Raw genomic sequence first — 23554 nt, forward strand, 5'->3', positions numbered from 1 at the left:
GAGCGCTCGCTCCTCGTCTGTTGTCGTTTTGAGCCTGATGACTCATAAGAGTAATAGTAATTCGAAGAGAAAAATACACAGCCACCACAAAAGCAGTGACTGCCAGCTGCGCAGGGCTACCAGACACCAGGGACTGCCTGCCATCAGGTGGGCCTTCAAGAACGCTGAGTGAGGGTGGAGAAACTGAGGCTCGGGGCCGGCCGAAGCAGGCACCGTTTCCTTTGCGCCTTCGCCATGGGATGCACGCAGGGTGCTTCACCCACACGGCCTCTACTCCTCCCAGCACCCCACCGGAGATGAAAAGACAAGGCTCAGCCAGTTCGAAAGCGCATTCTGGAACACTCCTGAGCACAGCGTGTCCCAGGTGCGAGTCTGGACTCTGGTGTGTGTGCGCAGACGCAGCTTCTGCCCTGGGGAGCCCCACCTCGACACCCAGTCCTCTGGCTTGCTGGGAGCCGACCTTGGACCCGGCCTGCACCACCTTACGGAGGAATTAAGCCCTTTCCCAAAGGCCTCAGAAGGTTCAAGAGTCACGCCACGAACCCGGGCCCGCCCCACATCCCGGCTGTGCTATGCTTGCTGACTCCCGCCCTCCGCCCCCTAGTGCTGCGGGGAAGCTTCCAGGAGCCGATGGGTGTCCCCGTTGGGCGGTGGCTGGAGGCCTCAGTGGCTGAAAGGAAAGGACGAGGAGTAAAAGAAGCAAATTACGGAAGCACAAAAGCGGTCCTGATTCCCCCGGCGTAGGGTGTCACCTGCGAGGAGAAATCAGAGGTTGGGGGGGGGAGGCGGAGAAGGCTGGGGCAGGAGGGGAGAGGAGGGAGAGTTACAGGGCCTCCTGCTCCCCCTGCCCTGGCCCCCACACTCAGCACCCCGGTGGGCCCTGCCTCTTCCCCGCTCCACCCCCAGATTGGCCACCTGCAGCTGGGGAGAGGAGAAGGGGTGATGGGGAGGAGAGAGGGCAGGGAAGAAGGGTGATAGTCAGGGGGCTGCTGAGGAGGAGAGACCCTGTCTTTTTTGCCCCTTGGCCAGATGCCAGGCAGCCGGTCTCCTGGCTCCCTGGATCAGGCTACCCTCCGTCCAATATGGCGGCACTTCCTGTGCAGACAGGAAGTGCTATGGTGGTCACGGGCAAACCAATCTGGAAACACGAATGCCCCCAGCCCTTCCCGCAGGATCTGCCACCAGGCCACAGGGGGCAGTCTGCCTTCCTACGGCCGCTGGGTAGAGATTCCAGGTCCCAGGGCAAGGAAGGTGTACAAGAGGGGGACGTGTAAGAAGTGGGGGGGAGAAGGAGGGAGTGACATGGAAGAGCAGGTGTGTAAGGGGAAGGTCAAGAAGGGAAATCGAGAGGGCAAGCTGAAGGGAGAGACAAGTGTCCAACGCCGGGCCTGGGAGTGCGGCCTCGGAGCGCGTAAACGAGTGAAGGGCGCGTGAAAAAGCAAGGCGAGCTGTGGGGGGAGCGGATGAGAGTAGGGGCCGGTGCTCCCGTGGATGGGGACACAGGGGCGACGAGGGTGTCTGGAGAAGAGCGGGCGAGGGGGGCAGGCCCGGCTGTCACCCCCCACCCACCCCGACCCCACGCCTCCGCCCGGCCCCGGCCCGGCGCGTGCGCGCAAGCTCAAGGTGTCTCCTCCTCGCTCGCTCGGGGGGGAAGGGCCCACGTCCACGCGAGGAACAAGATGACTCACTGTAGGGCACACAGTCGTACTGCACCTCCAGGTACTTGTACGTCCCAGGACAGGGGTCGGGGAAGGCGTCGGAGCCGGCCACCACCACGCACTGCGTGCGGTTGTTACACCTGCAGAGGCGAGACGGGGCGCTGGCAAACGCGGACCCTAGCACCCGGGGGGGGGGGGGCGCCTGGAGGACGGCGCCCTTGTTCCCCAGCCTGCGGGGTCTGGGGAGGAAATGGGACACCCCCAAACTGAGAAGGTGCCGCGGAGCTGGAGCCTGAGGCCGGAAGCTTCCAGTTGGGGGCCCCTTCCTGTTTCCTGCCTGACTCCTTTCCCACTGGGCAGCCTTCTTTCACAGGCCCCCCGACCCCTGTAGCAGTCTGATATGGTTGTGAATGCCAAAAAATGGGTATTGGCTTATGCTTGTCATCTGATGTGTACCTGGGCAGGATTGAGTTATGATTAGGGCGTTCAGCCCCTGCCCCTTGGTGGGTGGGGACTCACAGATAAAAGGCATGGCAAGGGACAGAGGGGGCGGTTTCTGATGTTGGAGTTTGATGCTGAAGACCTGGGAAGTAAGCTCACAGAGGAAGAGAAGCCAGCCCCAGGAAGGAAGGAACCTTGAACCCAGAGAGAAGCCAGTCCCAGGAACGGAGGAACCCAGGAAGCCTGAACCCTCGCAGCCCGTCGGCAGTCATCCTGCCCCAAATAGACTTTGGGGAGGGAAGTCACTTATGCTTTATGGCCGGGTATCTGTAAGCTCCTACCCCAAATAAAGACCCATTATGAAAACCAACCATTTTCTGGTATTTTGCATCAGCACCCCTTTGGCTAATACACCCCCCTTCTTCACTTCCCTTGTGCCTGCGGGTCGCCGGGTTTATTTTTCCCTCTTCTGTTCACGGAAGACATCTGTGAAGCCTCCAAGCCCCTCGCCGCTGGGAGGATTTGCACCCAGAGCAGAGAAGAGAGGGCCGTGCGCCCTGGAGGAGAAGCCGTTCTCCATTCCCCACAGGGAGCTTTGGGGGAGCCTTTGGGTCAACTTCTCCGGGTCTAGCTAACGTGTAAAGCAAGGGGTGGTGGTTGCCAGCTGTAGGTACCCCAGGAAAACACGCCCTTAAATCAAATCCAGGCCTGCGGGAGTGACCCACTGGCAGTAGGACCTTTCGATGAGGTGGCTTCGGTTAAGATGTGGCCCAACTCAATCAAGAGGGGTCTTGTTTTTTTTTTTCTCTCCCCTTCCCCCCAGCCCCTGTTGTCTGCTCTCTGTGTCCATTCGCTGTGTGTTCTCCTGTGTCCTCTTGCATTCTTGTCAGCGGCGCCAGGAATCTGTGTCTCTTTTTGTTGCGTCATCTTGTAGTGTCAGCTGTGTGTGCGGCACCATTCCTGGGCAGGCTGTACTTTCTTTCACGCTGGGCGGCTCTCCTTGCGGGTTGCACTCCTTGCGTGTGGGGCTCTCCTGCGCGGCACGGCACTCCTTGCGCGCATCAGCACTGCGCATGGGCCAGCTCCACACGGGTCAAGGAGGCCCGGGGTTTGAACCCTGGACCTCCCATGTGGTAGGCGGACGCTCTATCCATTGAGCCACATCCGCTTTCCTCAAGATGAGTCTCAAATCATAGTACCGGCCGCCTTGAGAAAGAGAATGGAATTCAGACAGAGACAAAAAGCCACAGGGGGAAGCGGCCAGAAGCCGAGATCGCCGGAACCCAGAAGACAGAGGCCACCGTGGGACAAAGGAAGGAGCGAGGCTCGCCAGCCGCCAGCCCCGGCACGCCGCGGTCTCGGGGGAGACAGCATCGCCTTGACGACGCCTCGATCTGGACTTCTTCCCTGGCCTCGAAACCGCCGGCTAATGGCTCCCCATTGTTGAAACTGCACCGCAGCACGGTTATTTGCTTGAGCAGCAGAGTAAACAAAAACACGAGGCCTACTGAACAGCAGAAACGCGGCAGGCGGCTCCCGCGGCCGCCTGGCCGACCTCGGCCATCGGGGCCTCTGCTCCTTGGAAAAGGCCGGCGCCGAGCCTGGGGCGCGCGGGTGGTGGTCGGAGGGTGCGAGCCACGGTGGGCCCCTGTGGCTTCCCAGGAGCCCTGCCCTCCGACATGAGGGCTCAGCGCTGGGCGGAACCGTGAGAAAGGGCTTTGGATTCAGTCTAGCTGGGACAGGGAGATCAAGTCGGGGTGCGGTGGGACCCCCATATCCACCCGCCCCCACCCTCTTCTTTTAAAAGAAAACACTGGGGAAGCGGACATGGCTCGACTGATAGGGCGTCCGTCTACCACATGGGAGGCCTGCAGTTCAAACCCCGGGCTTCCTTGACCCGTGTGGAGCTGGCCCATGCGCAGTGCTGATGCGCGCAAGGAGTGCCGTGCCACGCAGGGGTGTCCCCGCGTAGGGGAGCCCCACGCGCAAGGAGTGCGCCCCACAAGGAGAGCCGCCCAGCGTGAAAGAAAGCACAGCCTGCCCAGGAATGGCGCCGCACACACGGAGAGCTGATGCAGCAAGATGACGCAACAGATAGAGATGCAGTTTCCCAGTGCCACCTGACAGCACAAGCGGGCGCAGAAGAACACACAGCGAATGGACAGAGAGCAGACAACGGGGGGGGGGGGGAGAGAAATATATAAAATAAAAATAATGAAAAATATTATGAAAGAACACCGGCCTCAAAGAGCAAAACAGGAAACAACCGTATACGCCGCATCCCACCTCTAGGTCTACACCCCCAAAGGACTGCAAAGCAGGGCCTGAGGCCGGGACTTGGACGCCAGCGTCTGGGGCCACTGTTGTCACAAGAATCCAGCAGCGGAGGTGGCCCGAGTGTCCGTCACCCGACAGATGGCATCCACAAAACGCGCTCCATCTGGACGAGGACCACAGAGAGGGCTGAGGTTCGAATTCCAGGCTGCGGCGCAGGTGCACCCCGAAAACATCATGCCGGCCGCAGCAGGACAAACAGCGCGTTGACTCCGCGCGTGCGACACGTCTAGACTTGGCAAACCCGTACAGACGAGGGAGGAGAGCTGAGGTCACCAGGGCCATGGACGGGGGAGGAACGGGGACTTCTCGTCTGGCGGGGACAGGATTCTGCGCGGAGATGTTTCGGACCTGGGGAGCAGTGGTGGCACGATCTTGTGAGCTAACTGACAGCCACTGAGCCGAGCAGGTTCCGATGGTTAATTCTATGGTGGCTGAATTTTGCCGCTTGGGGAAAAAAAGGAGGGGGAGGGGCCGGCCTTCCGGCCTCCCCTGGGGCTGGAGTGCGTGTGCCCGCATCGCAGATGACACACGAGTGGGCGTGACGTGTGCTGCGAGCATCCTGGTAACTCCCATTTGGGGGCATCTCTGCCAGAGCAGCTTAGCCAAGCCCTATCGAGCACAGAGAGTCCAATGGGGACCCTGATTTTAAGGTGGTGGGACAGCGGGGAGTGGGGGCCCCAGCAGAAGCAGGGCTAGGACCCCCAAGTTCTTTCGGACTTGGCAACTCTAACTGCCTCCTCCCCTTTAACTTCCTCTTCTTTTCTTTTCTTTCTTTTTTTAAAAATTTATTTCTCTCCCCTTCCCTCCCCGCGTTGTCTGCTCTCTGTGTCCATTCACTGTGTGCTCTTCTGTGTCCGCTTCTCTTGTCAGCGGCACGGGAATCTGTGTCTCTTTTTGTTGCGTCATCTTGCTTCATCAGCTCTCCGTGTGTGCAGCACCATTCTCAGGCAGGCTGCACTTTCTTTCGCGCTGGGTGGCTCTCCTTACGGGGCGCACTCCTTGTGCGTGGGGCTCCCCTACGCGGGGACACCCCTGCGTGGCAGGGCACTCCTTGCACGCATCAGCACTGCGCATGGGCCAGCTCCACACGGGTCAAGGAGGCCCGGGGTTTGAATCCTGGACCTCCCGTGTGGTAGGTGGATGCCCTATTCGTTGAGCCAAATCTGCTTCCCTTCTTTTTTCCTTAACTGATCGTGGTGACACGTAACACAGAACTTCCCATTTTAACCATATCCACAGGTACGATTCAGTGTTCGTAATTACATTCTCTGGGTCGTGCCGCTGTCATCACCAAAACCTTTTCATCACCCCAAGCAGAAACTCTGCCCCCGTGGAGCCATAACTCCGCACAGCCTCTGGGCACCTCTGATGGACTCTCTGTCCCTGTGAATTAGCCTATTCTAGATATTTCATCCGCGCAGAATCACAAATCCTTTGTCCTTCCGGGTCTGGCTTCATTCACTCAACAGGATGCCCCCAAAGGTCCATCCACGCCACGCATTCCTTTTTACGGCTGTATAATATTCCACTGTCTGGTGGAGCCGCGTTCTACTGACCCGCCTGTCAGTGGACCCCTGGGTTGTTTCCATCCTTCCGCTCGAGGCACACGCCTCTCCGTTTTTGGACGGGGTCTGTCCCTTCTCTCTAGGCCCATCGTGTAACCACGCTGCGCCGTGTCCCCATCCCCCCCCCCGGACTGGGAACCCGTGAGCTCCAGAACCGGGCCAGACGTGCGTCGGGGAAATCGTGGTGAGCGGCCCAGACCCCAGGGCCAATGCCGGCCAATGTGGTGGGAGGCGAGTCACGGGGAGGCGGGAGCACAGCGGACGGGGGACGGAGTATCGGGAGACGGGCTGGGAAAAGAGGGGCGGGGGCAGGCGTTTGGGGAATGGTGGGGGGTGTCCCAGGGCAGGCTCCCGGGACCCCTGGCCACATTCCGGAATCCTCCGCCAGCACTCAAGGAGCCGCACGCGTTCCCCTTCTCCCTGGGGTTACCCTGTGCGGCCAGACATCCACACAGTGAGCACCTGCTGTATACCCATGTTCTGGGCCCCGTGGACACAGCAGTGGGATCAAGAGGGCCGCCCCCAGAGGAGCCTGAGGTGAAGGCCCAGGAAGGGAGAAGGGAGTGGTGGGGAGCAGGGCTCAGGGAAGAGCGTCCCAGGCAGGCGGAACAGCAGTGAGGTGGTCCTGAGGCAGAGGAGGCCTGGTGTGGGCGAGGAGCAGCCCAGGGTGGCTGAGCAGGGGGAGATGGCAGGGGGGTGGGGGGAGGGCCGCCGGGCGCAGGAGACCGCCGCAGGCCGGAGGTCACCGCTGTCACCCCCAGAGAGCCGGGGGCTGGATTCCGGAAAGCCGCCACGGGCTGCTGTGGGCTGAGTGGCCGTGGCCTTGAGCTGGGCGCCGGCCGCCGTGCACGCAGCCTCAGCCACGGTGCCCCCACGGCCCCGACTCACACCCAGACACGCTCCAGCACTCACAGCCACACGCACACCCGCGTAGCCTCAGAGCCACTCACGCCTGCACTCAAACGGCCCCAAAGACACTCAGACACGTTCACACACACACATCCTCACACACACTAACAGTCAACATACACTCAGGCAGCCACTCACACACACGCTCAAACACACGTTCTCACACCCACAAGCACGCACTCACACTTGACTGCAAACCACACACACATTCACACACACGCCCTAACATTCAAACACACCCGCATGCACACCCATTCTCACTCACACCCATTCTCACAAATACAAGCACAGATCCACACATTCACGCCCAGTCGCACACCCATTCTCACACACAAATGTAAATAGACACCCATACACTCTCACCCATTCTCGCACTCACACAAATGCAAATGCACACCCGTACACTCTCATGCCCGTTCTCTCACACCCATTCTGACACAAATGCAAACATACACCTGTACACACTCAAGCCCATTCTCACATAGATGCAAACACACACTGCACACTCACACCCATTCTCACATACAGACACAAGCCTACACCCCCATTCATGCCCATTCTCACACCCACAAATGTCAACATACACCCGTACACACTCGCCCATTCTCACTCTCCGAAATGCAAGCACACACCCGCACTCGTTCTGACTCACTCCCATTCTCACACTCACACAAATGCAAACACACACCCGCATTCTCACGCCCGTTCTCACACGCATTCTCACATAAATGCAAACACACACCCAAACACACATCCCTTCTCACTCACACCCATTCTCTCTCACACAAATGCACACTCAAGCATTCTAACAAACACACATTCGCTCACATCCAAACACCCCACACTTTCACACACACATACTCAAATATTCTAACATTCAAACGTACCCACACATTCACTTATCCCCCCCATTCACCTGCACTCAAACATTCTGACATTCACACACAGAGCACTCACGTATTTACACGCACATGGACTCTAACACTCACACACTTAGACACACACACATCCTAACACCCACACAGCCTCACACCCACTGGCCGTCCTCCGGGGGTGGGGCACCCTAAGCTGACCTCTCCAGTCTGGGTCACAGCCCCACGACCCCCACCCTGTCCTGCCACCGTCGCCCCTCACCCACTGACCGCAGAGTCGGCTGCCGGAGTGGGCGGGCGGGGATGGAGGGGACGGACTGGGGGGGGTGGGACGGGCGGTTGCCGGGAGGGATCTGCTGATGTTGGGGGGGCGGCTGGGCCTGTGTAGGGGGGGAACGGGCCGGTACGGGGGTCCAGCTGGCCTGGCTCTTTTCTGCCGGGCCCGGGCCCGAGCAGGCGCATGGGGAACGGGCGAGAGAGAGAAGGGCGGCGGCGGGCGGGCGGCGCGGGGGCCTCACCTCTGCGACATGATCTTGAAGGCGTCGGGCAGGTAGCACTGCACGTTCTCCATCTGGAAGGGGTCGGCGTCGCAGATCTTGTCGTCCGTGCGCCCGTAGTTGGCGTTCTCCACCATGATGACGTCGCTGCCCGGGCACCGCAGCTCGATGGGGTAGCCCTCGCACGCCAGTTCTCGCCGCATCAGCCCGAACGGGAGCCCGGCCCGGCTCAGGCCTGCGGGGAGGGGGCGGGCGGCACGGCGGGTCAGGGCGCCGTCCGGGGGCTCGCCGTCCACGTGGCCCCGCGTGGGCCTCAGTTTACCCAGCTGCAGAGCGGGCCGCTCCCTAAGCCCACCCGCGCGGCAGGGGGCAGCTCCAGCCCTTGCCCTCGGCTCCCGGGAGGTGACCCGTCAGGCCTGGAGAAAAAGTGTTTACCTGGCCGCCCCCCAGTATGTTTTAGGGTGAGGGCTCTGAGTCACAGCCTCCAGGTGACCCCATGTCCTATGGCTCCACGCCAGGGGACCCCAGAAGTTTCTGGGCCCTGCTTCTTCCCTTGGCTGATTTCTTTTTTTTTCTTTTACGATACCAGGGGCCAGGGATTGAACCCGGGACCCCCCACCCCGTATGTGGGAAGCTGGCGCTCAAACACCGAGCCACATCGGCTCCCCTGAGTTGGTTTTTTCATTTGTTTTGCTTGCTTGTTTTTTTCCTAGGAAGCAGCGGGAACCGAACCCAGGACCTCCCGTGTGGGAGACAGGCGCTCAACCGCTCGAGCCACATCCGCTCCCCTGAGTTGTTTTTATCGTTGGTTTGGTTTTTTTTCCCTAGGAGGTATGGAAACCGAAACCAGGACCTCCCGTGTGGGAGGCGGGCGCTCAACCGCTCGAGCCACACCCGCTCCCCCTCGGCTGGCTCTAACCTCTGTCTTTCCGCTGGAATCAAACCATAGTGCCCGCGGGGTACACGTCAGCTTTCGGCGAGCAAATTATGCCAGGGCGGCCCCGGGGACCCCGGAACCCGCAAGCGGGGTCAGCCACGAGGCTGGCCTTCAGATTTCCAAACCGCACGTCACCCCCGCCAGCGCCCACAAGGAGCAGGGAGGGGGCTGGGCCGTGCCCCCCAGGTGCTCGGCCCCAGCCTGGCAACGGAAACTTCTTTGGAAACTGGGTCTGGGAAGCCGCGATGAGGGAAAACGAGGCCCGGCTGGGCTAGTGGGCGCCCTCGTCTGACACGACAGGGGCCTCGTAAGAAGAGGGACATTTCACCCCGGTCTAGAGAGCCAGCCAGTGACGGCGGCGTGACCAGGGAGACACCGGACGCTAAGGCGCCTCCCCTGCAGGCTTTGCACTTCCGCTCTCCAGAGCTGTGAGAACACACCTCTCTGTTGTTGGGGGAAGCCCAGTTTGGGGTCCCCTTGCTGGGGGGGGAGCCTCGGGGCCAAGGACCCCGTGTAGTGACAGATGCCCTGGGGCAGGCCGCCCTCCATGACACCTCCCCCTCCTGCATGGTGACTCTGGCGCCCCGGGTGGCCTGGGTTCAAACCCCAGCTTAGTCCCCCCACCGCCCCCGGGGGGCCCCGTTCATATCCCGGACCCCTGGCTGCTCCCCTCAAGCTCAGCGCGCACGGCTCCCATCCCTGGGGGCCGCGGTGAGGAACTCAGCACGTTAGGTGACGCCGGGCCCAGAAAGGCTGCCAGAGCTCACTAGCCATGGCATTCACCTTCTCGGAGCGGTTAGCTCTAAGGACGGGGGGCGCCGAGGCGGGGCGCTCAGGGTGCACAGAGCGGCCGGAGGCCTCCCGCGGGGACCGTCCCTTGCCAGTCTGAGGTTGCCCAAGGGTGCTGGGGGCACACGGGCACCCTGATGCCTCTAGCGCCAGCCGGCGCCCCCGTGGGGGGCTTCCGGGGTGAGCCGCGGCCCGGCTGGGTGGAAAGTCTTCCCCGCCTGCTTCTAGCACCATCTGCTTCCCCGTCTAATTTTAGGAGGGCGGCCGGGGGCGGGCCGCGGAGGGCCGGGAATGGGGTGCGGGGAATGGAGGGGGGCGGGCCCAGGCGGGGTGGCCGCCCTCTCCCGCCCCTGCCCGGGCCCTAATTGACTAATTGGGGCGCCCGGGCGCTAATTGCGGCCTGCGCCGCTTCCCGGGGCCAGCGCGGGGCCGCGCCGGGTAATTAGTTGTTTTTAAATAAACGTCCGCGGGCACGCTTTAATTAAGCCTGCTTCCCGGCGCGAGCCTTGGGAGCCGTGATCAGAGGGAGGCGGCGCAGCCGGGGCCTCGGGGGACGCCCCCGGGTCCCCGACGGGCGCGCCCCCCCTCCCCGCCACGCTGCGGCCCAGCCTGGCTGCGCGCTACGGGGTGGGGGCTCCGGGCCCCGCGGCTCTCCACGGGCAGCGCTGGCGGGTCCCCAGCCGGGGCTCCGGGGACACCTACCTTGGGTGGCCGAGGTGACCAGGACGGCGGTGACGCAGAGGCTCCAGAGCACGGCGGCCAGGCGGGCCATGGCGGCCAGGGGCGGGCGGGGGGCTCTCAGTGGGCGGCTCGGGGGGCCGCGGCCCGCATCACCAGGCCGGCCCCGCGGCCTGGCCCACCAGCCTGTGGGGGACACGGGGACAGTGAGCGGGGATGCGGCCGCGCCCAGCGCCTCCCTCCAGCAGAAGCTACACCCCTCTGGGCTTCTGGCAAATCTCCTCGGACAAAACAGACCCCGGGACGGCCCCCTGGAACCTTCCAGAAGCACGTCTGTCGCCTGCCGCCACCCGAGGGCTCCACGACATGCAAGGGGCCCCCCTGCACCCACGCGGGCCTCGACACCCTTCCATTTGCGGGGGACGCTCTGGACACCCCTGTCCACCATCCCGGAATCCCTCCACCCCTCGCCCCCCCCCCCCCAGCGAGGAGGGGCAGGGACCCTGACCCAGCTGGGAGCCCCAGGCCGCCAGCCCCAGTCCCCTGCTTCCTGTCGCTCGTGCTCTTAGCTCATTAGGATCCGCCCGGCTGGCGCCACTGAGCGGGAACCGGGGACGCGGGAGTCCCCGCTTTCCCCTCCCAGGGACCCTCGGGGTAAGCTGGAGACAGGCCGGCGGGGGTGCTGCCCCAGGAGGGGGAGGGGACCTTCCCTCCATCTCCTTCATCCTGGCCAGCCCCTCAGGCACCCTGGTCCTGATGTCAGCGCTTCCAACCGGGCAGCTGTCCCCCCACTGCGCAGCCGAGTGCACTAAGGGCCGCTGACCCCAAAAGCCGGCCTTGGCCCTTTGCTTCAGCTACACCCTGCGTCTCCGACTGAAGGCTCCCACCTGCCGCAGCCGCCTCGCCAAAAACATGCTAGAAACTTCTTTTTTTTTGAGGTACTGGGGCCGGGAATTGAACCCAGGACCTCGTGCGTGGGAGGCCGGTGCTCAACCACCGAGCCACGCCGGCTCCCTAGCCGCCTCTGGCACACTCCCTGGGGCGGATGGGCATCGAGCGTTTTAACTGACCCTCCAGCGTGCGAATCCCAGCTCAGTCCTTTTCCCTGCGACAATCCCACCTGTCCTACGGCCTCAATTCCAGTGGCAAACAAGTACTTTCCAGTCCTCTTATCCTGCTCTGGAACCCCTCAGCAGAGCTCCTGCCACTGAAGCAGCTCCCTGACCCGGTTTCTGCTCCAGCCACTCCAGCCTCCTCATTCCTCAACCCCGCCTGACGCTGCCCCAGGACCTTTGCTCGTATCCCTCAGCGACGCTAGGAAGCTGTAACTCGGTTCGCCCGAGTACAGCGCTAGCGCACTGCCTGCACGGACCACAGTCTGTCCGTCCCTCTGTCCGTCAGTGGGCATCGAACGTAACTGCTTACACCCGGTCGGCTGGCTCGCTGCCGTCGCCCCAGCTTCTAGAACTGGGCCTGGGACACGAGCACTCGCCAGATGCACTGCACGCTGCGCTCGGCGCCCTGGTCCCCGCTCGCCTTCCCTGAGATCCCGGGGGGGGGGCATGCCTTTGACACCTCACCCATCTGCCCACACCGTCCCCTGAGCCTCCGCCCGCCCCCCACTCAGGCCTCAGGGGTGGCTCGATGGCGCCACTCGGCTCTCCGCCCGCCTCGCCCCCGTCCCCTTCCACGAAGAACTGGCCACCTCCAAGGTCGCCCCAGCGGAGATTCTGAACGGGGCACACCCCCATTCACGTCCACCCAGAACCCCGGCCGGCGAGCTCGTTTTGAAGAAGGGACTTCACAGCCGTGACGGGGTCAGGCCGCCTGAGACGAGATCAAAACGAGTGAGGCGTGGGGCCCCAAATCCAAACGTCAGAGAAAGGAGAGAGAAGACGGTGACTCAACCGAGGGACGCGGCCACCAGCCAAGGACGGGCAGCCAACACCGGAAGTCAGGGGACAGATCTGGGACAGGCCAGCCCAGCCAACCCCTCGGTGTCAGGCTTCCGGCCTCCGTGACGGCGAGAGAGTAAGTTCCCGTTGTTTGAAGGTGCCCGGCCGGGGCTCATTTGTTACAGCAGCCACGCCAACCAATACATCGCCCGAGATGAAACCGCCCTCTCCCCTCCTAGCCCTTGTTTTGCCCTGGCGCTTCCGGCGGAGCCACGAAATGATCTTTTCATGCTGCTGAGTCTGGGGTTGGACGTCCCCGCTACAGTGTCACCTCCCGAGGACGCGGCCCGGCTGGGCAAGACGCACGCTGCCTCCCACCCCGGCAGGCCTCGGTCTCCTCCTGCGTGAAATGAGAAAGTCCTACCTGCTGTGCAGCCTGGAACTTTCCCCTTCCCCTCCCTGGCCCTCCAGAGCCAGCTGGCAGCTCCCTGCACGCCCTCCCCAGGGCCCGGCTTCTGGAAATCGCCCCCCCTTCCCATCAGGGATCCCCACCAGCCTCGTCTGTGCGGCCATAACGGCCGCACCTGCTCCCCCACCCTGCCGCTCTCCCCACCCCACCTCTCCACATCGCCACGGTGCTTCACCCAAGCCTCCTTCACCCTCCGGGGCCAAACTCCCCTCCCGTCCACCCCTCTCCCACCGCCTGTCTCGGGTCCTCCAGCCAGAAGCCCAGGAGTCCGTCCATCCTCAAGAGGGGTTCCCCTAGACCTCGGGATCATCGTCTTGCCCCAGAAGGCCCTCACAACCCACCCATTCCAGACTCACCCCTGCTGAAATCCTGCCCCAAGGGTGTTCCACGCTCCCCCCATCTCCCCCTCTCGCCCCTTTTCCACAGCCACCCCAGGCCTGGCTGCACACCCGCTGTCTTTCAGATCTACGCCCGGGTGTGTCCTACGGCCCAGCCCCCGCCAGTCCCGACACCTCGTCCCCGTGTTTCCTTCTTGGTAACTGGGGGTGGCCGTGCAGGCTCGACGAACTCCCACCCATCAGTCTCTCGGGACCCGCCGGGCACGTCACCCTGTCACCACTGCCGCGCTAAGTACCTGACTTGCCCCCTCGCTGCTTCTCTCTCTGCACCCCAGGAGGAGGTACCCCCGAGGCTGGGACTCGGTTTCCCTGACCGCCGTCTCCCGGTGCCTGGACACGCCACAGGCCCCCGATAAATGGTTCCCAAAAAAACACACGGTGAGCGGCTGAGGGGGGCGGGTGGGGACAGCGTCCGCCCTTTGTCCTGACCTCAGAGGCTGAGCGCCACTGCCTCAGGGCCCCGCTGGGAACCTGCCACTCCCCAAGCCCCTCTTCCCAGAGAGACACCCCAAAACACCCCAGGACCCTCTGGCTGTCGTCCCTTCATCCAGAGGCTCCTGCCCCCACCTCGCTCAACGGGGGGAACGGCGCACTTGGCTCCCACCTACGCAGAGAAGCTAGAAGGTGGGTGCCCCCCCTGGGAGACCCCGGGGCCTTTGCACACTCATCGAGTTTTACTCCTCGTAGTATGTCTGTGCCACGTTTTACACAGGGGGGTGCTGAGGACCCAGAGGTGGGGAGCTCCTGGCGAGGCCGCGGAGACCCCGGAAGCCACCACTGCAGGTGCCTCGGTGGTCTCCGCTGCACCCCGTTTTCCGAGCACGAAGCAGGGACTCAGGGCCCTCCACCTGCTGCCGGGCTTGCACGGCAGCCCCGGGCCCGCGTCGGCAGGAGCAGGGAGGGCCGGGAAGTCGGGGGGCCCCCGCCCCGGCTCTGTCCTCAGGTGCCCTGGGCTGCCGGAGGGAGGGGGGGGGTGCCAGGAGCAGAACCGGCTGCCGGAGGAGAGGGGGCGCCTGCAGCCTGCCCCGGCATGCGGTTGCCACGGCAACCCTCGGCGCGAGTGGGTGGGTGTCTGACTGTGGGGGGGGGAAGGGGGGCCGAGAAGGAGGGGCTCTGGGCCCTCGCGGCCTCGCTGCCTCTGCACCCCCTCACCCCACCTCCCCCAGACCCCGCCTTCTCCAGGAAGCCCTCCGCGCACACCGCACGGGGCAGAGCCGCCGGGCCTGCGGGGGACACCCATGGTGGGGGGGGGCTGGGGCTCTGGGTGGGGGCCGCTGTGTGGCCCCAGCCCAGGTTCTTGGCCTCTCTGAGCCCGTTTCCCTACCCACGACGAGCACCCTGGAAGCACCTGGCACGCGGTGGTCCTGGCGAAGTGCCACCTGCACCTGCAGGGCCCCTGCCTCCCCGTCCCGGGAGAGGGCCCCCTCAATCCTACCCCCCTCCCCATCTTCCCCAGCTCAGCAGGCAGCAGCCGGTCCCTCCAGCCGCTCAGGCACCAGCCAGCCCCCGGGATCTCGCTCCCCCAAACCCGCCGCAGGCCCCCCCAGGCTCCGCCCACTCCTCCTTTCTCTCCCCCACCCCGTCTCCCGCTTCCCACCAGGGTCTCCGCCCGCCTGCTCCCCCCAGAGCAGCCAGAGGCGCTCCCGAGTCAGGGCACGTCCCTCGCCCCAGAGCCTTCCATGGCTCCCGTCTCGCTCAGAGCAAAAGCCCAAGTCCACCCCTCGGCCCTGTACGCCCAGCCCCTCCACCTCCCTCCCTCACGCAGCTCCTTTGCTTAGGGGAGAGCACACGCCCCGTTCCACCCCAGGGCCTTTGCACAATCAGCGTCCTCTGCCCCGACGCACTTTCCCCAGGTAACCTCGTGGCTCCTCCCTCACACCTCCCCAAGGTCTTCACTCAGCCGTCACCTCCTCAGGGAGGCATTGCCCGCCGGCGCCACACGCATCCTTCCCTTGTTTTACGTCCTTCTATTGCCTACTGGCTAGTTTTCTCTCTCCCGCTAGATTTCAGCTCCACGGCCCTGTGCCTGGCCGTGTCCCCACCATCGCACCTGGTACAAAGAAGCGCTCGGCAGATAGTGGCCGAGGACAGAGGAGGGGGCGCGTGTCAACGCATCTCCCCCACGGCCTCTCCCCTCCACCCTGCCACCTGCCCGCGCGCCACCCTGCAGCCATGAAAATCCGACCGCGCCCCTCCCTGCCTGCAACCCTCCATGGCTCCCTGTTGCCTCAGGAACCACACCGCAGGGTCCCTGCTCGCCGCCACCGTGACCTTCTCTGCTCCACTTCTCCAATGTGCCTATTCTCTCTCACGCGCGCCTCTCAGTGGCTCCCGTTCCCCCCCACCACCACCACCACCCGGCCTTCCTCCAAAGGGCTCGGCCCACCGTCACGGCCCCGGTATCCCTCGTGTCCACGCCCGCAGCAGCCCCGCATCTCCGCTCGGCTCCCCTAGCTGCGCCTGGACTCGGCCACGGAGCCTCCGACTCGGGGGGCGACTTCCAGCCTGGGCCGCGCCAGGTCCTCTGTCACCTGCCCAGCCCGGGCTAAGGAGTGGCCGCCTGTCACCGGTGGAGCGCGTCCCCAAGCTCCTACCCAGTCGCCGGCGTTCGGGAGGAAAACACTGGAAGGGGCCAGCGGGGCGGCCGGGGGTACAGTCACAGGTGGGGGGGGGATCTCCCCTTAGCACAGGTCTCGGGGAGGCGAGCCAAGCAGTTTCCTGGGAAAAGAGCCTCCCAGGTTGGGGGGGGCAGCAGCATGTGCCAAAGTCCTGAGGCAGGGCCGCGCTCGGGAGCGTCCGGGTGAGCGCGGGACCTGGGGGATGGCTGGGAAGACTTCGGCTTTGGCCCTGCGTATGGTGGGAGCCACGGAGGGTTCTAGGTAGCAGACAGACGGGCCCCGACTCAGGCGCTCACAGGTGGCCTCTGGCCGCTGAGAGGGGAACAGGCTGCGGGGTGGCGTGAGGCAGGGCCGGAGGGTGCGCCCCACCCCGCCCTCCGCGTTCCTCTCTGGCCACCCAGCTGCCTGAGCCAGGAACCGACAGCTTCCCGCAGGCAGCGAGCCACCAAGTCACCCGCTCGTCCACCTCAGGCGCCCCCAGGTCCCCCGCCTGCGTCCCGGTCTCTCCTGGGCCTCCTCCTGGCTGAGCTGCCGCCCTCTCGGGTCACGGCCAGGGCTGGGACCCTGGCACCGGGCTGGTCCACCATCCCTCTCACAGCCCCAATCAAACGGGGGTCCCTCAGCCCAGCAGGACAGGGGCGGCTGCCTCCCTGGGTGGGGAGATTCCCTCTCCCCTTTGACCTGCCCCCCCCCCCCCCCACGGACCCTGTCCCCTCCCCTGGAGGCTACTGTCAGGACGCTTCCTCCTCCAGGGAGTCCTCCCTGACTTGCAGAAGGGCGAGGTGAACGTTCCCACAGAGCGTTCCCACACTCCGGAGTGGAGCCCAGGACCCGAGCAAGGCGAGGGCATGGAAGGCAGCTACCCGGAGCCACGGCGGGGAAGAGACGCGCGGGGAGAGGAGAGGGCGCAGGGCGAGAGGCCACAGCACCCCACGGGCAAGAGGGAAAAGGGCCAGGCGGCGCATCCCTAAGGATCGGCGAGGATCCCGAGTTCGAATCCTGGCTCTGTCTACCGCGGGCAGCGCAACGAGGCCCCCCACGTTAACCCTCCACGATGTAGGGGACGCGGAGAACAGGGACGAGACCCTCCCGCGGCAGCTGTGGGCGTCAGAAACAACATCCGGCTACTCTGCACGATTTTGGGGCAGGGGTGCCAGCACCTACGTCGTGCCCTGTCCCAGGGGGGCGGGGATGCGGCTGCGAACGAGCCAGACAGAAACCCCCCGACGCGAAAGCGAGACGCGCGCTCGAGCGTGTTCCTGCGGGGGCAGATGGGGCAGGGACAGGGGAGCAGGTGTGTGTACAAGTGTGTGTACAAGTGTGTGTGTGTGCAGCCGGGGTGCCGCAGCGTTCAGGAGCGTGATCAGGGAAGGCTGCCCTCTCCGGGGAAGCTGCCACTTCAGCAAAGCCCCGGGAAGGTGAGAGAGCGGGGCCCTGCAGGGGCTCAGGGAGGGGGGGCAGCATTCCAGGGACAGTCACAGCCAGTGCAAAGGCCCTGAGGCTGCCGGGAGCCCGGGAGAGCAGGAGCAGCAGGGGCAGGGCGGAGCCCACCGTACTTCCGGGTACAAGCCGTCCCCATGGGACGACGGGGGTGAGCGGGTGGGCGCCCCAACGTCCCCCCACCCCCAGGGGGTGCTGCCGAGCAGGGAACGCTTTTAAATGAAAAAATAAGAACATGTAACCAGCCTGCAAAAATTCAACCGTCTGGCTCTTGGCACGAAAAGTCTGCTGACCGTCACTCTTAGAGCAGTGGCCCTCCGTGGTGCAAGGGACAATTTCACCCCCATCTCCATCTCCAGGGCGCGCGGGGTGACGGCTGGAGGTGGCTTGGGGTTGTCACCACATGGGGGTGCTACTGGCACCCAGAGGGTGAAGGCCACTCAACACCCTACAGCGCCCGGGACACCCCCCGCCCTGCACCTGCCCGCCCCACCTCCTGGAGGGACAGAGAGGTGCGTCCACCTGGCCTGCCCCCGGCCTGCTGATGGATGACTTGGTGGGTATTTTTAGCCTCTGGGGGAAGCGCCCTGGCTATTTTCAGCTTTGGGGGGCAGGGATCTTTTTAGCTCCTGCCTCTACTCTCTGAGGCCTTCCTCTCCCCCCACATTTTGCATTCGGGGTGGGGAGCCGGGGGGCTTCCGAGCGGCCAGTTCCCTGGTGTCGGGGCAGACTTAGCCCTAAGGCTGAGAATCCCTGACTCTGGGGTGCTGCTCCCCTCTAACAAGAGGCTAGGACCCAGGGGCCCCTCTCTTTTTGGAGCCCCTCTTGGGGCGCCACCTGCCCCCACGGGACCCTCACAGGACACGGCCAGGAGCTGGCCAGGTCACACCTAACCAGGTGAGCATGTGGGGACAGGGGCGGCCCCTCTCGGTCCCCCCCACTGGGGCTGGACCCCAGGGGAGCCGCACAGTGGGGGGACGCCCTGCCCCACCTCCACGCATGCAGGTAGGATTTCTGGCACTCCTGTTGCAGGCCAGATGGAATTCGAGGCACCTGGGATCCAAAAGCAAACCCCGGAAACAGAGTTCCTGCCCGCCTGGGGTCCCACTCGGGGAGATGGACCATAAGCAAAGAGCATAAATAGATAAATGACGTGCCGTAAGCCGTGTGGGCAAAAAACGGGGCAGAAAAAGACAGGTCAGAGGGGGTGGACCCGGCGGGGATGGCTGAGATTTTAAATGGGGGGGCGGGGACCAGGGCAGAGGATGCCAGGAAGGGGATATTTTGCAGGGGCCAGGGGGAGGCGGCAAGTCCTGCAGACATCTGGGGGGAAATGCCCACGGCAGTGCAAAGGCCTGGGGTGGCAGCAAGCTTAGCATGTGGAAGGAGCAGCAAGGAGGCTGGGGCAGATCTTGCAGAGGCACCCCAAGAGCCGGGGGCGGGTGGGTTATGCAGAGTGGGGGGGGGGCTGGGACCCAGGGACCACCGCCTTCTCCCCAGCTCCCACGAGCCCCTGGACTAAAATTGCTTCTATGGGGCCTTCTCCAGGGGGACAGGACCCCAGCACCATCCCCTGGCAGAGAAGGTGCTTGCCACATGTCCACGGATGGGATGGAGGGGGAACCCAGCCTCGCTCCAAGGAGGACCCCCCCCAGACGCACCCAGAGCTTCCCTCCCCCTGCAAAACCCTCAAGGGTCAGCCAAGCTCACGGGGGCTGGCGGTGCTACCTGGCCCGTGCACACAGAGCGACAGGCGACAGAAGTCGGGGTTCCTGGGGGCAGCAGGACCCCCGCCGGCCTCTCCCCGCAGAGCCGGGGGGGGCTCTGTCCCCTCCAGGGTTCCCTGTGGAACCCAGGGAATCCCACCCCAGGAGCCCCTCCCCAGCTGGGGGAGGTGGGGCTGGAAGAGGGGAAATGTCTGGCTGTCGGGAAACCTGATCCAGGAGAGGAGCCCACACAGAAACCAGAGCCTTGGCTGTCCCCCCCGCCCGCCGCAGGCCTGGCACCCCCCAGCCCCCCACCTCCAGCCACTCTTCTTGGGGGTACCTGCTCGGGAGACTGAGCAGCACACAACACCCCCGGGAAGTGCCCCCCCCCCCAAGGATGAATGGGCTGGGAGCAGCAGCGCCCCACACCACCACCTGCGTGCAGATAGAGACGCAGGGGGTCCTCTCAGGCCTCCCCCACCCCAGGAGAGGGGGGCTCCCCACGGCAGGCTGGGAATAGAAGCCAGACCCCGGAGGCTCCCGCCTCCCGCCGCCTCCCAGCAGGGCCACACGGCTCAGGTGCGCCTGTCCCCAGCTGCCCGCCCTCCCCAACCCAGGGCCCGCCTCCACATTCAAGGGCAGCCATCTGCCCTGGGCAGTCTTGGGGTACGCCAGCCCCCCCCCCCAGCGAGCGGGCTGGGCACGGGCCGCCCCCGGGAGGGAAGGTCCGGCGGGGAGCAGGGTGCCGGGGGGAGGTTAGCCCAGGGAGGATGGGGAGGAGGCGCCCGCGCCCGCACGTGGGCGCCCGCGTCTGTGGCTGCGCGCGCGGGTGCGGATCGCCGCCGGCGAGGCACGGAATTAGTTCCCTTTCCCTCTTTCCAGATGATTTTTCATCTCTTTAATTAACGGGCAAGTCGCTTCTGAACGGCGTGGCAGGCAAATTGCTAGTTAGGAAAATCGCGGATAATTTTCTCGATATGATAATGAAGGTTGTATTCCTCCTTTCGTGCCCCACTGTTTTCATTCCTACTTTTAAGTAATAAATTTCCGCGAGAGGGGAGGGGGCCCGGGGCACCCCTGGCTGGGGCGTGTGACCCCGGGCGCGTGCCACCTTCCCGGGCCCCCCGGCGTGGCACGGGAGGATGACAAGTGGGTCTCCTGGCACCCCAAAGACCATCCAGCGCTCAGGTCCAGGTGAAGGGCAGGGTGACCCCGGGGCTGTAGGTGCGGGTGCAGGAGTCCTGGCCCCGGCTCTGGATGCAGGCTCCCAGTCACGGCCCTGGTTGGGGGGGGGGGGAGAGTGGGTGCTGGGGAGGGGAGCACAACCCCCTGGCCCCTCCCCCCGGGGCAGGAGCGAGGTCAGCAGGCCCAGGCCAGACCTGGCCGCTCAGGTGTGCCCACACCTGTCCCGGCGCCGTCCAATCCCCGCTCGGTGGCCCCCCTCAGGGAGCGGGCCAAGGAGGGAGCGAGGGAGAGAGGGAGGGAGGGAAGCGGGCGGCGAAGGGGCCAGCCATCTTGGCAGCCATCTTGAGCCCCTCCCCCGACTCCCCCAGGCGCGCCACATGTTTGCACGGGGGGCCGAGGGTCCCCTCGTGCCCCCGGGCTGCGACGGTGGGGGGACCCCTGGCCGGCGTGCAGATGCTGGGGGGGGGGGGCCGGGACAGAAGGAGTGAGCTGCCAGGCAAGGATGGGGGGGGGGGGCTGCGTGCTGGGCTGGCCCCAAAGTGTGGAGACAGGGGGGTGTGCGTGGGGAGGGCTGGGTGCCCGTGGCACCCATAGGGACCTAGAGGAGCATTCTCGGGCCACGCATGCCCGCTTTCTGGCCCGGACCCCCATCCCCGCACCATCACGGGGAAGGACAACTGAACCCCAACAGTTGAGCTCAATACACACCTGGGGTGGGGGTGGGGGTGGGGGGGGAGCTGGGTGCCCCAAGCCCGGAATCCGGGTGGGTCAAACCTGACCGCCTCCTGCGCTTACCCCGGATCCGCCGCCCGCCTGTACCCCATCTCCTGGCAGCGGCGCCCCCCACTCGGGGGCTGCAGCCGGCTCGACACCCAGACAGATACCCCACCACCACCACCACCCCCTCCTCCCCCTCCCCCGCCCCGCACCTCCGCGCCGCCGCCTCCCGGAGAAAAACAACCCCCAGCCCAGGGCGCTCGGGAGCCAGCCCCCGACGCCGCTCCGCCGGGGCCCGCGCGGCGCGCACACGCACCCTCGCGCGCTCCCACCCAGACACCTACACAAACAGGGCGCCAAGCGCCCGCGCGCACACGCACCGGGGACACGCAGGCACCGCCGCACCGCTTCCCCACAAAGGCTGGCGCGCGCGCGGGCACACGCAGCCACGCGCGGGCACCCTCGCGGCCCCCTCCCCCTCCCCCGCCGGGCCCCCCGCAGTCCGCCCCTCCACGCCCCCGACGCCCGGGGAGGGGGGGGCCGCCCCTCCCGGCCCACGCGGGCGGTGGGTGCGAGCCGCCCCCGGCGCCCCTCCCCTCGCAGGTGCGGTGACCCGCGCGGCCCCGGCCTCCCCTCCCCCTCCGCGGCCCGCACCCCAGATCCGGGCTCTCCCATCCTCCCCGCACACCTGGCCCAGGTGCGGCGTCCCCCCCCCTCCCCCGGGTCTCGGCCCCGCACACACTCACCTGTCCGGCGCCGCTGCGGGCTCGGCCCTCCGCGTCTCTCCTGCGGCTCGGGGAACCCGGGCCCCCCGCCCGGCACATCTCCCGGAGCCGGGGCGGGGGGGGAGCGGGGTGGGGGGGGCGGCGGGGCGAGAGCGGCCTCCGTGTCCCCTCCTCCCCGGGACCCAGCACCACCGCCGCCGACCAAAAATTAAAAAAAAAAAAAAAAAAAAAGGGGAGGTGGGGGGAGATGACACCGATCCAGTTGGCGGTCCCCGCGGCGCGCGAGTGCGGGCCCCTCCCGCGCAGGGGAGCGGGGGCGGCGTCAGAGCCCCGGGGGCCGGGACCAGGCGGAGCCCCCCGAGGCGGCCCGCATCTCCCCCGCAGCCCGGACGGCGGCGGCACGTGCGCGCCCAGGCGACCTGGCAGCCCCCCCCCCGACGGCGGCGGCGGCGGCCCCGGGGTTAACGGGGCAGCGCGGGCGCCCCTGCAGCCCCCCGCCGCCCGGCGCCGCCGCTGCGGGGCCCGCGCGGCCCCATCGGCCGGGGCCTCCTCGGCAGACGGCGGGGCGGGGGCGCCGCAGCTCCCGCGCCGACGGCTCGGGCTCCCCGCAGTGGCCGCGGGGGGCTCGGGGCGGAGGGGGGGGCGCGGCTGGAGGCGGGGACGGGGCGCCGCGGCCGCGGGGGGTGGGGGCGCCGGGCCCGCGGGCACCGCAGGACGCGCGGAGCGAGCCGGCGCGGGGCTCCAGCAATGACAAGCCGCCTGCTCGCCCCGCTCCCCGCGCTCCCGCGCCGGCCTGGGGGGGGCGGGGGGCGCGGGCGGGCGCGCGCAAGACCCGGCCCGGACTCGCCGCCCGGAGCGGCCGGCGCAGCCCGCCGGGGAGCTGGGGGCCGAGCAGCGCGAAAACCCGGACCGGACTCGCCTTCCCGTCGCTCCCCTCCCCGGCCGCGCGGGGCGCGGGCAGGAGAAGCTGGAGCGGCGCGGAGAAGCGTGGGTGGGGGAGGGGAGGCGGGCGCAGGGAAGACCCGGCGCGGACTTCGCCGGCCGGGAGGGCAAAGGCAGGCCGCGCCGGGCCCGGGCCGATCTGGAAGGGGTCTGCAAAACCCGGATCGGATCACGCAGGAGAGGGGGGCGCGGGGGTGCGGGGCAGCAGCGCCACGGCCAAAGGCACGCGGGGCACGCAAATTTCGGGTCGGATCCTTCCTCGGGAGACGGAGGCCTGCGTCATGCCGAATGCAGCGGGAGCAAGCAAGACCCGGCCTGGATTCCTGCGGGCGGGGGCTGGCAGGGGACTTGGGGGTGTGTGTGTGGGGGGAGCCGAGGCGACAGAGTGCGCTGCCCCCTGCTTCCCGGCAGCGACGACGGGGAGGGGCCGAGGGCGGGCTGGACTGACGGCCCCGGAGGCGGGCAGGTAAAAGCGGCCCCTGGATCGAGGGGCGCAGCGCCGGGAAGGCCGAGGGGAGGCCGCTCCCCGGCGAGACCCGGGAGAAGCGGCGAGGGCGAGCGCAAAGCCTGGCCTGGAGCGCGTGGATCGGAGCGAGCCCCCCGGGCGACCGGACAGGGGCTGGGGGCAGACCTGGCAACAGGGGCGCCGGGGAGGGGCGTCAGGGGAAGGGCCTCTAAAACCTCGCTTTGGGGGAGGGAGGGAGACTGAGGGGGGTACAGAAAGTGAATTTTAGGTTCTCAGTCACTGCAAAATCCCGGGATGGAGTTCCACAGCC

General features: G+C 66.0%; 1 protein-coding gene across 2 annotated transcripts in view; it reads right to left on the bottom strand.

Moving 5' to 3' along the window:
* ADGRL1 (adhesion G protein-coupled receptor L1) overlaps nucleotides 1-22057 on the bottom strand; it is a 38733-nt gene extending 16676 nt beyond the window's left edge. Inside the window, exons 1-4 of one of the 2 annotated variants that reach the window (XM_058290487.2) lie at nucleotides 21858-22057; nucleotides 10708-10869; nucleotides 8301-8514; nucleotides 1689-1798 (exon numbers count right to left, since the gene is read on the bottom strand). In XM_058290487.2, the coding sequence (XP_058146470.1) occupies nucleotides 1689-1798; nucleotides 8301-8514; nucleotides 10708-10777 (394 nt within the window). In that variant the 5' untranslated portion in view covers nucleotides 10778-10869; nucleotides 21858-22057. Of the gene's footprint in view, nucleotides 1-1688; nucleotides 1799-8300; nucleotides 8515-10707; nucleotides 10875-21857 lie in introns of those variants that run through there. The other variant, XM_071212763.1, reaches the window with a different exon arrangement.
* Between the last annotated feature and the right edge of the window lie 1497 nt (nucleotides 22058-23554).

The sequence above is a fragment of the Dasypus novemcinctus genome, chromosome 30 (assembly GCF_030445035.2).
Source record: "Dasypus novemcinctus isolate mDasNov1 chromosome 30, mDasNov1.1.hap2, whole genome shotgun sequence".
Lineage (NCBI taxonomy): Eukaryota > Metazoa > Chordata > Mammalia > Cingulata > Dasypodidae > Dasypus > Dasypus novemcinctus.